Source organism: Cyrtonyx montezumae, unplaced genomic scaffold (assembly GCF_038088225.1).
Source record: "Cyrtonyx montezumae isolate F1298 unplaced genomic scaffold, pur_monq_1.0 scaffold_19, whole genome shotgun sequence".
NCBI lineage: Eukaryota > Metazoa > Chordata > Aves > Galliformes > Odontophoridae > Cyrtonyx > Cyrtonyx montezumae.
Window position 1 is genome coordinate 6,782,668 of NW_027071925.1, and position 14,853 is coordinate 6,797,520.

Here is a 14,853-nt window from a genome sequence, read left to right on the forward strand (position 1 = left end):
TGGAAGCAGCAGTGAGCAGCGAGCATCTCCCATGGGCTCTTATTTCTTCTTTGTTCCTGGCCGGATTTCTTCTCTAAGAATCCTGCTGTGTTCAGCAGCTCCATACAGATGTGCCCCTCTTTGAACTGAAGTCATGTCGTTGATAGGTTGCCATTTTAACCCACGGTTCACAGAATAAATTATAGTTTCATTGAATTGATTGCTTATTCTGGATTGTTCATTTCATAACGCTGTGGGCAGGAAAACCAAACCAATGCTATCTGAACACAGTTATGTTTTATCAAGAGCTTTAGGTAAAGATTTAGCATGAAATGCCTTTTTAACAATACGATAATTATTACTTTCTTGTGTTTTATTTCCACAGCTTTTCATTGCTCATATTTCAGCCTGCAGTTTATGTCTTTATCATTGCATATATATTCTTTTCTGCAGTGGAGCTCTTTTAAACACAGAATCTCAGTTAAGAAACTCTTCGTGCTCTTATTTCAGACATTATTTCAATATGTATATTCAACAGTTCTTCGCTAAACAGAGAGAGCTTTGATTAAAAAGTACCCACCTGATTCACAGACTTTGATTAGACAGACATGAGGATATAATCCTGTTGGTTTCTTTTTTATGTAGTTACTTAGTGCAGTGTCACGGCAAGCTGAAAATAAACTCTTATTAAATTCTGTTAAATTAATGATATGTAATTTAGTTTCAGAGAAAGACTTGAGTGACTCTCAGAGAAAAGAAAACAGAGGTTTAGTTAGGCAGACAGCAGTCATCCCTGTGATCTGCTGTGAGCTGCTGGCTCGGCTTTGTGCAGCAGAGCTGCTCTGCATGGGGGAGCAGGGACGTGGGGATGTGGGGATGCAGGGGAGTGAGGCTGCTCCCTCCTGCAGCCTCTGAGATGGCTGTGCCAGGGCTCACAGCTGAGCAGCATGTTGCTGTCAGGCTGGGAGCTGTAGTTTCAGGTGTGCTTTAATCCAGAGGGACTTGGGATGTGCCACTTGTACCTGCTGCTTGTCTGGGGGAAAAATTCTTTCTAGAGAATCAGCACTACTTGTTCTAAGGGATGTAGGTAGATCACAAATGTTTGTCTCGCTGGGTATAAAGTATTTTGAGTGGGTTTCACGTATTTGGTTCTGTGCTTTTGGGAAATAACGGTTTCACAGAAAGTGGACTTTTCATTTGTACTGTAAAATCAAAGCTCTGAAAACGTTCAAGTCCATAGTCAACCTACTTGCCATGCTATTCCCATTGCAGACCATCAGAGATGCCATTTGGTGTCCTGATGTCCTAAAAGGGAAAAATAAAACCAACTCACAACAAAATGTTGCCTGTTTTACTGAGATAACAGATATAATCTGCAGTGATGATAGGGATGGGGTTTGAAACCCACTGCACTTTGGCCATGTTCAGAGAAATGTTGAGTGTTCAGGTGCAGAAAGAGATCAAACTGCCTCTGAGCAAAGTCCCACCTCACTGCTGTGGGCATTGCCAGAGGAGCGGCTGCTAAGGGAAAAGAATGGGCTGAAGGATGGGATTCAACTTTAAATCTACCCTTATTGGCCTCTGTCACCATCCATTGATCATGAGTCCAGATGGATGGAGTGCATTCGGAACGCTGCAAAAGTTGCAGAGTGGGAATGTCACAGTGCCCTGTGTACTTCATAAAAACAAGTACACAGCTGCTGGACTTCATGTGTGAATTAATATCTCTTCATCATGGGGGGGGGAGGGAAGGGGGGAGGGAGAAATTTTATGTTCTTTGGAGGGAGTTTGGGGTTTTAAAACAGTTACTTAAAAAATCTTCTGAAGAATAGATAAGCAGCATCGCCTGTGTTAGGGAACTTGCCGTGGCAACATGGATGGCAGCTCCACGTGGCCTTTGCAATTGTGTCCAGATGTCTGTAGGACTCTCTCAGTGCCTGGCATCAGCTGCTAACTGAGCCGTACTGAGCCCTGATGCGTTCACCGTAGGACAGTACATTTTGGAACATCATCTGTTTGGCAAGCTCAACTTTTACTCTCTTTGGAAAGGACTTTTAGATTCGAGAGAAACATTACCATGAACGTAAAACATCTCTCAGGTCTTTAATAGGAGCTTTCCAAGTGGATAATGCAGTGCTGAGAGTCGCCTGCAGCGTGTGCCGAAGAAGGGCGACCGCTCCGGATGCTTCTGCACTATAAAGAAAAGCAGCACGGAGCTGAGCTTATTCTTTGTGTACTTAAACTTTGATTAAGCTGTGGTAAAAGCCTGATTTCGATGTCTTGCTGTTGCAGAGTCGCCTCATTTGTTGTGCCTGACATGAAATATGTAAAAAATGAGAAATAATAAAGCAAGGCCTTGCTCTGTCATGCTTAAAGGAGCTGTGGGAGTTGGATGGAATGGGCCTTGATAAATTAATGATGCTAAGTGCTGAAGGAAAATGGAAAAGTGATAAATGTAAGTAGAGAGGTGCCAATCTGTAGTGCAGTGATTGACGAGCCAGGCACATAGGTAATGGCAGAAACTGTGGGCAAAGATATAAAGGAATGCGTGGAATTTAAAGCAGTTGGGTGAATTTGGGACTAACAATTAACTGTGCTCAACGGAACAGTGAATTAATTCTATAGAAAAGCATGTGTTTGACAAAACACATTTGTTTAAATCACTTTTAAAAATGCATTTATTTTAGGGAAGATGTGATTTTATGAATATTTAACATTACTCCAGTTTGTAATCTTCTAACTGTGTGTGTTGTTTTACTGCAAGATGAATCTTCTTCCATCTGACATTCAGGGTGAAGCTTCATTTTTGTTTGAAACGGAACTGGTATTGTTTTGTGTTTTTCAATTCACGTTTTCTTAAATAATGCATTTTCATAGATTTCTATGCCAAGTTCAATCAGTCGTGATCAGTTCTGGCGCTTTTTTTGTGCTGTGTCTGTTCCTGTTTTTCCTTGCTCGTAGTAACCCAAGGGCATGTTAGTTCATTTTAAGCCGAAGCCCATTGCGGCGTTGCATGCTGGCTGGGGAGAGAGCTGTGTCTTAGGGCATGGACATCAATAAGAAAATTGGCTTAGGAGCAGAAGCAGCCTCCCCAGTTGGAGGTCGAGCTTCATTTTGCATTGCTTGCAGCTCAGAATGGGGTGTTAAAGCAGGCCATACCTCTGTGCCTTGCACACGCAGTAGTGGGATTGCTGGCTGCTGTGCAGGGATGGTGATGTGCACAGTGCACGTTGTGGCCGGTAACTCTGGTGCTGGGTAAATCAGAACTTCCTTCTTATGAACATCAGCTCCTCTGCAGCTTGTCTGTCATAGCCTTAATTTCTTAACAGCAACAGTCTGTCACAAATTGTTGGATGACTTCTTTGAATCAGCAGATTTCTGAAGAGCAGCCTTGCAGTTCTCCACGACTGGTTTGCAGAGTGGCCAAACAGCTCATGCTCAGTGTGGAGCTGGACTTGAGTGTTGTTCCCGGGGCAAAACAGCTGTAAGGCAATGATTTGTATTTGCTTGAACCAAGGTTTGCACTTCTATAGGTTACAGCCCAAATATTTTGGTTCTCTGGAATTAATCTGTAGAGTGAGATGTGAAAACATCAACCTGTTCTGGCTTAAAAACGTATGTGAAGTTACAGAAGCACTTGAAGGATCTGAGGCTGCTCTAGCAAACAAATGCTTTGTCAAGACCCGTTGCGTTATCCATTTTTTATTTACACATCTCTACCATGAGTTTGTGGAGATGCCCTAGGTCTGGTCAGGACTACAGGAGTTGCTTCATGCTTAGCCCTAAGCCTTCTCAGGTCCTGTCCCCTTCATGCATATTTCTTGCACGACTGAGTTGTCTTTCGTCTATGTGGCCAGAGAACATTTTGCATCGTTATTATAGTTTTGTCGTGCAGAGATTACACTCATTAGGCAGTGCAGGAAAACGCCATGTCTACTTGATGTAGTACATCTTTATTTCTTTAAATAGATAATGCATTTAGTATAAATCTGAAATTCTTCAATTATTTTTTTTTCCACAGTCAAACTGCCATTGAAGAGCAGTGCATTAGACATACTTCTCTGCGTATGAAATTCTCATTATAAACTGTACTGGCAGCAGTTATGTTACAGCTTCAACCAACTTCATGCTAATTGCATTATGTTGGAATCTAATAACTATTATGCACATTATAATGGTTTCATCTAAAACCATTTGTGTCCTTCAAATGTTCATCTGGAGGCAGTGAGTGAATGCCTCCTCCAGTTTGTTTCATGGGATGGTGAGGAGGGGTTCTGCGGGCTGTCCGGTTTGTGAATACATAAATACTTTGCACTGACGTTTTTTTAGGTTCCACTCTGGAGGCAATCTGCTACAAAAGGATTTTTCACACATTTTTTATATTTCGTTTCATCTTCAATTTAAAAACAAAGAAAACACTTTGAATTTCCTTCGGGTTCTTCCTCCAGGGTGGGCACTACAGGAGGATGCACACACATTGTACTGACAAGTTCCTTTTTTATGTGTTCCTACAGACCCACCACTTGACCAGTGCTACACCATTTGTTTTCTAAGACATCCTCATTTCTTTCCTTGTTCCTCGTGTCAGTTTTCTACATGTTTATCATATTACGCTTTTATTTTTAGCAGGATTAATATTGTGCAATTCCATTTGTACTTGGGATTAATTTTAATAATTGTTTTTGATGCAGCCTTACAAAGGCTTAGCTAGCAGCACGACAAAAAGCCTCTGCTGATCCACATAGTGGGATTACATAGGAAGGACAGTTTCTTTTCTGACTCTTTTCAAACATTCCATTACTTGCAGATTAGGGAAAATGCAATTATTCTGCACTTCTACAGGCCAGGCAGTTTCCACAGATGTGTTTTACGTAATCCCTGACCAAACATAGCACTGTAAGACCTTCAAGGAAGGTGACTTAACATCCTGCTGAATCTTTTCTTCCCTCACCAATGGCATCAGCATCCAGAGCTCCGTGCACAGGACCATCTCCATGTGCAGCGGGAACTGCCCAGGTGATCCCCGCAGGGCCTGAGCGCTCTGAAAGCTAGACACCCAGCATGAAAGAGCTTTTCCTCATTTATTTATTCATTTCTCCTTCTTCACTTCTTCTCTGATGCTCTTGGATCTGCGTTTTCTGTATAAAATTGACCTCGTAGCTCTCAAGGCAGTGAACTTCACAAGCGATGTATGGCAGCGTTTAGGAGGTGGTTAATTTGCACTGGCTTTGGGTTCGAATGCCAAACAGAAGGAAAGGGAGAAGTATGCAGAAGGGCTTTGCTTGTAGGAGTGTGAGGAGCACAAGAGGCAAAGCTGCTGGGATGTGCCACACGCCTGTGGGAGTTTCTCCTTAGTTTGTACCTTGTGTTGCCCATTTCTGGTGGCATCCCCACTCAGTGCAGTGCTTCCCAGAGCTATGCAGCCTTCATCCCGATGCCTCACGGAGGAATGTTCTTCCCCACAAGTGATTTCTGAGAAATAAGAAGCAGCAGGCTGAGCTCACCTTCCTTCTTTGGAAGTGCTCAGCCACTTTGGAAGCTATGGTGTGGGATCTGGGGAGCTTTTCCACCAGCAGCAGCCCGCAGCAAAACGCCTTCATTAGAGGAGGAGAAGGAGGGATGCTGCTTTCTGAAAGTTGTGTCCATGGATCTCAGGATGAGCGGGCTCAAAAGATCTAGCTAGAAGGAGATGCTGCAGTGTTCCTAAAAGGTTCAGGGAGGTCTTTGTGCATCTTCATCATTTCCTTCTGCTTTGAACAGCGCCGAGTTAATTGCCAGATATTAAATATTTATAGATGATATCACGGTGCATTGCTGCACACTGCAGGCTCTCCCCTGATGCCAGCAGCTCACTGCTCCACTGCTCACAGTTCCTGGGCTTGGTTAGCAAACCACACAAGGGTCAAGCACAGCCCAGGGGACTGCAGGTTTGTGTCAGCTCCTGGCTTTCATCCAGCTGCGCTTTGTCCATGGTCACAATGAAGCATTTTCCTCTCCAAGAACTAACCCTGAGTTTGAGTTCTACATTGCAAGTAATGCTGCTGGATAGCTGGGAATCAAGGGGCTGTGCCAAAAAGTTCTCCCTTCTTTTAGAGGTTTAGCATGCGCTAGTAACTTCTCCTTGCAGTTTTAGTATTGTTTTCTGAATTTTTAGATCCACTGATATATGACAACTGCTGCACTGCTGTGTAAAGGTGCTATGTGCCACTGCAAGGGCAGGGCTGAGGACAAAAGCTAGTGTCAGAGCATTTGTACAGTCAGCTTTAGCCGTCATAGGTTTTCTGCTTTAGTTGGGACTACTGACTTTTTCAAAAGAGAACATTCTGACTTTGCTATAGAAAACATACCGCACACGCTATAAATACCAACGAGTCTAATGTCTCTATATTTCTTGGTCTACTAAATTTAATGTGTTTGAATTGCTTTTCTGAAGAAGGGTTATTTAGACATATGGAAAAACATCTGTTCAAGGCATCAATAAATAGTGTTTCAGTGGTTACACAATTCAAAAGACCACTCAAGGACTCTGTGCCTCAGTCCCTACCACGGTGGGGTGAGGTATGAAAGTGGCATTTTCACATCCAGCTGTAGGTTTGGGACCAACACGTGTCTGGGTCAAACCCTTCCATCGTTAACATGTTTCTCAGTTAAGAAAGTAAGAAATAAAAAAGAAAATGGTCAGTAGAAGCACAGTTGGCCACCCTGCAGGTCTTGTATGAGAAGCTGCTCACTGTGGAAGTCGGAATGATTTTGAACTGAAAACTTTCCAGACTTCGCAAATCACCATTTCTGAGTTAGTGCACTGTCAGCATGTGGTTTTAAAGAACTCTGCTGTTGTAACTGCAATGAGAGATTGCAGTGAGCTTTGTCAAAAAGAGAAAAATTACAAAATCCTGATTCATGCATCGGTACTTCATGGAATCATAGAATCACCAAGGTTGGAAAAGACCTCCAAATCATCCAGTCCACCTACCAGCAATATTTCCCCTATAAAGCACGTCCTTTAGTACCACATCTGAATGGTTCTGGAACACCTCCAGGGACGGTGACTCAACCACCTCTCTGGGCATGGCCCTTCTGGCAGCTGAGCACCCTTTTGGAGAAGAATTTTTTCTTAGTATCCAAAGCTACTTGAACATAAAGGAGCTGCTGAGCTGTTGGGTGTGCAGTAAGTACATCGAGGATGACACATTGCTCCTTGGATCTCACTTTCCCTACTCAGGAAATGCTTTCCTCCAGCACAGAAGTTAGTGGTTTCACATTTAGATCTTGGCCATGGGCTGATATATGTGAGTAGTAAACTTTCCTGCCCTGCATCACTGCATCCAGACATGGAAATGCCTTGGGGGCACTGAAGCATGAGGGTGCTGTTGAGGGTGGTGGGGGGAAGCCAACGTCCTTTGTAGGTAAGTGAGGTTTGGTGAGGATGGGTGAGGGGCAGTGGGCTCTGATGGCACCATTCCCAGTTCAGAGGGGACTATTTGAAGCCTTAACAGAGCAAAAAAGATGTGGACATCTGTGGTGGCTTCAGAAAAAAAAGTGCTTGGAGTCACTCCCACTCTTTCCTGCCTTGATTCTGATTATTTCTTGGATAAATGTGTTTTGCTTGCCTGCATGAATAGCGTGCGAGCTACAGCAGATGTTGAGTTGTTTGACCTGATGCCTCTGCTCTCGGGGTCACTGCTTTTACAGAGAAACCAACGGATTTCAGGTTGGGTTGGTTTTCAGCCTTTATCTCATTTCATTTTCTGTTTAAATTAGTGAAAGAAGGATAATGTAAGCTCCAGCTGAGGATACTGAGGAAAAAAAAAATTAAATCGTATCATCTCTGGGATGAGCAAGTTGGCAGATACTGACATTTTTAAAACCCAATGAGAAGATATTGTACATAAAGGCATTAATGTAGTTGGCATGCAACCTGATGTCCCACCGTCAAATGACATCAACATCCCTTCTTTGTGTTAAGTCCTTTATCACATTAATGAAGCACTCCACGTAAGTGCATCTCGACACCATTGCAAAGCACAGAAACTGCATTGTTAATTCTAATATTAAACAATTCAGCAGGGGAATTTGCTCAAATTAATTCTTCCATCTGATCAATGTGAAGCCATACGTTGAGAAAAGTGATCAGAGTGTAAAGGTGTAATGATGTTTAAAAGGATATGTGTCCAATATTAAACACATGAATAAAATGAATAAGTAATTACTTTCTGAGACGTGTGCAGCTGTGCTGCTGCGTTTCCAGTACTCCTTGCTTTTGAAGATAATTTTACTAAGCAACATCCTGATGCCATTTCTGAGGCCACAGAAGCCGTACTTGAAGCCCTGGGCCTTATTTCCAGCCACAGCATCTGGCTCCTGGGCTCCCCAGCTCCTCGAGGTAGAAGCTGCTTTCTCAGAAGTTGGTGCTGTGCACATTGCCAGCTGAGGTTCTTGTTGTCTCAACAGGAAATAAACAACAAACGTAAGAAAGGCACTCACAGTCAGTGTCTGTGTGCCATGGGTATTGCAGTCACTGTTGGCAAGGTGCTCAGGAGAGCTGGAGTCTGAAAACGTTCTCAAACGAAACAGAAGTTCGCCCGAGGATGGTGTGGGATGAGCGTGGGATTTGTTTCCACTCAGAGGAAACACACCAGCTTCTTCTCAAATATGTTTTATTAACTTGGTAATCGCTTGGGGGGAACTTGGAGCTCTTTTAAGTGAAATACACGTGGTGCAAAGTGCGGTGGGCTCAGCCCGTTGGGGCACTGTTGCTTCCTGGGGGGATGAGGAAGGATGCAGGATTTGGTGTTCCTGCCCCAGTAGGGGATGTCTGAGATCACTGTGGGTAGAGCAGCCCCGTGCTTCCAGGGTATATCCTTAATACATCTTCCCCCCCTTCTGTTCTTGGTAGCGATTCAGGCATCCATAGAATCAGCATCTACACTTCAAGGCCAGAGGATGGGATTTTGATTTTTTCAGAGCTCTGTGAGGTGTTATGTGTCAGATCCCTGTTCACTTTCACATGGATTCAGTGCCCATAGGTGTGTTACTGTCTCAGAGCACTGCCCCACTCCCACCAGGCCTGGGGTGCTTCTAATTTAAGTTCATTTCCCAGAGTTTCCTTTCCAATTTAATTATAATACATTGCATCCAGTTCTCCTTTCGGCAAGTTGGAATTGCCCTAAGAAAAGCAAAAAAAAAAAGCACTTTTCAGCATGAGAATAATTGCAGCTTTAATATAGCCTGTCATTCATCGCTGCTTAACAAATGCAGTGGTAATGCTTTTCCAATTGCCACTTTCTTAATTTTGATGGATTTTGGAAACAGAAGTGGGTTTTCCCTTTGGAGTTTCACAATTAATCTACGCCAAGTTTAGTGCAAAGTTCAATTCTCTTGCAAATAGCAGCCATTATTTGGCAGTTCATCTGTCATATCCTGGCTTGGCTCCCCATGTTTACTATGAAATATGACTGCCAGCAATGCTTCAGGAATTATTTAAAGTTTACATTGATTAGAAGAAGATATTTGAAAAAAAAATCTGCAGGATCTTGCCTCTGGCTCAGTGGTTTACCTCTGCTGAACAGCACTGACACAAAACAGTGTTATTTCCTCAGTCATGCACTGAATGCGTATTTAATATTTGGAAGTGTTACACTGTATTAACAATTAATATGTGATAATTGCAGCTAATAATATAAGCAATTAAATGGTGGTGGCAAAATAATTGTTACTACTAATGTGACTTATAATTAAAGTGTGATCTGTGGACATGAGAAGCCCGTGTTGATACAGGGAGTAACGTGAGCGCTGTTATCATCCAGGGTGGGTGCACAGGCAGCTCTCAGCTTTCTCTCATCGTTCCAGAAGTGCATGGGCTTGAAACAGAAAAAAGGATGAAATACTAATGAAGAATTTTCTCTCTTCCTTGTTAGCCTTTAGAATGCTTCGGATGTTTTGCCATTTACTTCTATTAAAGAGATATAAATAGTTGGGTTCCCTCCGTGCAAAGTTTCCATTTCAGCAGTAGTTTCAGTTCTGTTTTTCTTTGCCCTTGAGCTTTCTTTGCTGTGCCTGGAAAAAGCAAAAGGTATAAAGAATGATAAGGTGTCATAGTCAGAATGTACTTACTGCTCTTAAAAATACATACATATACATATGTGTGTATCTTTATCCTCTATATCATTCCGTTATACTCATGAATACCACTTACATCAGATGTTAGACAGAACTTTAAAGATCTCCTTATTCAGCATCATTCTTTGGAGCTGTGGGTTTTGTTCTCCTTAGCACCAGACGTGCTAACAAAAATGTGTAAGGATATGTGTTCATAAGGCAACAAGTTCCCATCAAGTTTTGTTTGCGAACACAAAATTATGGCACAGTTTTGTTTGAAACGTTGTTGTATTTTTTTTTTCAATGAAGAAGAACTGCGGCTCTTCCCAGATCTGATGAAGATTGTGCTATGACAGCTTTGACTGAAATACAGAGCTAAATTGTGCTTGCTTCCCAAATTTGTGTCAAACCATGTAGTTGGGCCTGGAGGCAGTTCTGAAAGATGTACAAATACATGCTCCTGGTTCTCTAAAGGGGACTTCTTCCCTTGTAGGGATGGCAAATGTATTTGGACCTATCTGCAGTGTTTGTTTTTAAGGGATTTGAGTGTATTCCATTTCACTGGTCCTAAATTAGAAACCATTTCCAAGCTGCTGGTGGCCTTAAAATGTCCTCACTATAAATTTCTCTGCTGGAAAATCAGACAGGAATAGCAGTCTCTGTAAAATATTTACTATGTGCCAAGTTAGAATTTGTTCTCTTTCGTCTCCAGTAATGTAAGTGATAAGTTTGCAGCATTTCACGATGATCCCATCTTTAACATCCTGATTTTACAGTCATTATACTGCATTTCAGATTTGCCCCTTAACAAACTGCTGCTTCTCCTCTGCCGTATTTTGTATCGTCATTTAAGAGTGGTGATGATATATTGTAAATAAACAGACGATATATGACAGTGCAGCCGCAGGAGGAATGCCTTCATTGTGTTTTATGTTTATGTACAGTCAGTAAATGGGAGTTTTAGTATAGATGAATCATAGGAACAAGCCTCTGCTCTCTAAACTGACATATTCTTTCTGACAAAAGCAAAGCAAAAGAAATCAAAGAGCTGAGCACTGAAACTGTGGCCAATATATCAGCAATGTTATAAGGGTCATGAATAAAATACATGCTGGTATAGATTTGGTGGTAGAGTTGGAGGATTTTCATCATTTGAAGTGGTATATTAAAGGTAGGCCAATCTTATTTCTTATGACTTGAGAATTTCTTTTTCTTTTTCCTGTAGGACCCCAGAAGCAAGCACAAATTTAAGATCCACACCTATGGAAGCCCAACCTTCTGTGACCACTGTGGGTCCCTTCTTTATGGGCTCCTACACCAAGGGATGAAATGTGACAGTGAGTTCAGTTTTGCTTTGTTATCAAATGGTATTTTTAAAAGTACGTGGAAACACTGCATAACAACTTCTTACTTCTTTTCAGCGGAAAATACCATTTCAAATGTCAGCTATTTATAGAACCGTTGTATTTCAAGTGAATATTTCAGGCAAATAATAATAATTTAATGAAAACCACTTATGTTGCTGAGAATGTGCTGCATGGACTTTGATATGAGAGGAGTGTGTTTGCTGTTGCTTTTGAGGAAACCTGTTTCAGGAGTGGGTGGATGAAAACGCAGTTGAAAGCTGACATTTCAGTTTACGTGGCAGCCAAGATCCAATATTTCCCTCGTGTTTCATTTGTCTTGGAAGTGTACTGCACCAAATTCTAATGTTGATTTAAACCTAAATCCCTGCATGGCCGCTGCTGGCAGGAGTGCTCTGTTTTCTCAGGCATATTCCCAGCAAATCTTTATTCTGTTTTCACTTTCTCTCTTACACTTCATTAATATATTTAAGTGTCTGAAGTGGATTATTTTCTTCAGTGTTTCATTCACTGTCCACAGAAACTAGCCATGTTGATCAGTCAAAAAACATTTGGCTGTAATCTACAAATGTTGCCAGCAATTAGACATAGTAATCTTAACTTTAGCTGTGCTCAGTGTATGCTGTGAAATCGTTTTATTAGTTTCTCATAGCTGTCTGAAACGCTTTTATATCCACAGCTTGTGATATGAATGTACATAAGCAGTGTGTGATAAACGTCCCGAGCCTCTGTGGCATGGATCACACTGAGAAAAGGGGAAGGATTTATCTGAAGGCTGAAGTCACTGGTGACAAACTGGAAGTAACAGGTAAACGACTTGTTTTGGAACGTTGCAGGATTTTTATAGGTGTTATGTACACTGTGAGCTGATGTGCTTTGGTCAACATCTTCGGGCACTGAAGCCCATGGCAGTGTGTTTCCTTTCGAAAGAGTGGGCATTTCATTCACTACATCTTTGAATCCAGAAACGTTCTGAGTCAAGAAATGCTGTGTTAGCTGGCATTCTGAAAAATCCTCCTGTTTAAAAATGAACTGAAAATTTGGAGGTGTAACAATAGCATTAAAAAATCAGGAATGTTCATCAGAAAATGACTGTAATGTCAGTTTTCCTTATAGGAAGCAGTGCAGTAGGATAGCTAACCATTTAGGAAGCAAGCCATCATCTTAAGAACATGAGAAATGCTCTAAACTTGCATCAGCTAAGGAGTGATTTCCTGCATTTCAGAGTATTTAATAAACAAAGGAACTTGGACTCAATCCCGAATATTACTCCCAGTGCATTATAAAGTCATAATAATAAAAAAGATCATATTCTGTGGGGTTAAGGTTACCAAGATAGGGAGAAAGCAGAGAAGGGAAGGAAGAAGAGGGCAGAGGTTCTTTTCCTTGGAAGTGCTTCTCCCAGGGCTTATCTGTACTCTTTGGTTCCTCTCCCCCCACACACCCTATCTCATTCCCAGTTGAAGCTGCAGAAGAACATGGAGAGGGTATTTTGCAAGTTGAAGGGCCGTTTCGTCCCCCTACATGGATGTGCTGCTTACGTCGAGCAGAACTTCCTTGTTTCGTTATCAGAGAGCAGAGTTTATCACTCAGGATCCACTTAAGAATTTGTATTTACAGCCTATGTTTTGTTTGCTCTGTGCACGCCTTCTATTTAACTGGAGTCAGCTGATAATTGGTTGTGATATCTCAAGTGCAAAGCTGGTAGTGAACTTTACTGTTGATTTTTCCTTTTTGTTGGACAGAAATACACAAAACTGTTCTTTGCCAATCAGGCTGCAGTGTATTTATTCAGAGGGAGAACACAGAGTGGGAATTAGGATGGACAAAATTGACGTAAGGGAATTAAGTCAAACCGTGTCTGTTAAAACTAAATTTAAGATGGAAGTGGAATTTCTTTGACTCAGAATTCTCTTTCAGGAGATTTTAAAGATGCTGTAGTTACCAAAAACAAAATAAGGAATGAATCAGTGTGTAATTGCAGGTGACCAACACTGCTCCTTCAGTGAAGGAAACAGCAAAACATCTCAACACGTCTCTATGCTTACTATATGTACACAAATACATCTTGACATTTGGCTTTGTGAGAAACTGAATTCACAAAGTCCTCACACTGAAGCAGGAACTCAGAACACTGTTGTTGTGTGGCCTGTTCTGTCTTGCAGATTTGAGGGCAACGTTATAGCAGGACAAAGTAGGAGGTTTCCCAGAGCATCTGCTTTTCTATCTTTGCTTCTTGATGTGATTGTTGGCAAACTGTGGATGTTGAGCACTGTTGCATTGCTTCAGCATTGAACTCCTAGAGCCCAACTTTTGGTTGGCCCTGAAATAGTCAGACTGTCAGACTAATGATATCTGTAGGTCCCTTCCAATTGAACGGTTCTCTTCTTTTCTGCACCAGAAAGATGTTTTTTCTACCTCTGCACTTCTTATCTGGGGAATGAGTCACAAAAGGTACCATACCCCTTGTAGTCAGCCTAAAGGAAATCAGGCCATCGATGTTGGATTTTCACAGCTCTCAGAAGCATTGAACTTCTTCCCTTCTGTCACTGTTGATTCATGCTTTTGTTATCTCTGCATCTGAGTACCTCCAGATTCTTCTGTCAAACCTTGTAAAAAGCGTTGAAAGGGGGAGGCATGATCAAATTTAGTTAGAAAGGATTAGAATAGAACCAAGGGGTACATAATTGTAGCTGACTTTTCAAGTAGCTTCCTGTCATGTAGGAGAGGTGAATTTGTCCAAGATCCTGTCATTATGAGAAAGGTGCTTTCACTTTTTGGTGTGAGTGCACCCGGCGAATGCTGGTATTTGTTGTGCTTGTAGATAAAGTACTTCCATCCAAAATTTAAGGTTTCTGGACAACAAGAATGTTTATGACAGCCTTGTTGTAATAAGCACATTAAGGTGCTGTTTTGTTCTTATGGTTGAGGCTATGCTCTCCGTGTTATGTTCATATGGCAATGTCCTCTATGTTGTGTTCTTATGGTTGAAGCTTCTTTCTCTGTTACATTCTTAGGGTTGGCATTTCCACAGTTTCCAAAAATTTCTTTAAATATATATGAATTTCCCTGAAAGTACACTTAAAAAAAAATAAAGTAATGATACTATACAAATGGACCTGTATGTGCTGTGGCCAGACAAGCTGAGGCTTTTGGGCACATTCAACAGCAAAACAGATCAGCAGCTTTCAGTTGGTTCATGGACATTGCTAACCCCCCAATTTCTAACTCAGTGTATTTCCTAGTACGACATCTCTTCTGAAATATTTACTGGTAAAATGTCTGCAGATCCCAGAGCTGCCAAACATGATACCACTGCCTTTAGATTCAGGAACGGGGGTGGAATAAATGGCCAAAATGTTTAGGAACTGTTCTTGGGTTTGAGCTCTTGCCGGATTCTTCTTCAAAAGAG

General features: G+C 41.7%; 1 protein-coding gene across 2 annotated transcripts in view; it reads left to right on the forward strand.

Moving 5' to 3' along the window:
* PRKCA (protein kinase C alpha) overlaps nucleotides 1-14,853 on the forward strand; it is a 113,414-nt gene that overhangs the window by 60,936 nt on the left and 37,625 nt on the right. For both annotated transcript variants that reach the window (XM_065735412.1, XM_065735414.1), the window contains exons 4-5: nucleotides 11,303-11,414; nucleotides 12,121-12,249. In XM_065735412.1, coding sequence (XP_065591484.1) covers nucleotides 11,303-11,414; nucleotides 12,121-12,249 — 241 coding nt within the window. The remainder of the gene's footprint in view (nucleotides 1-11,302; nucleotides 11,415-12,120; nucleotides 12,250-14,853) is intronic.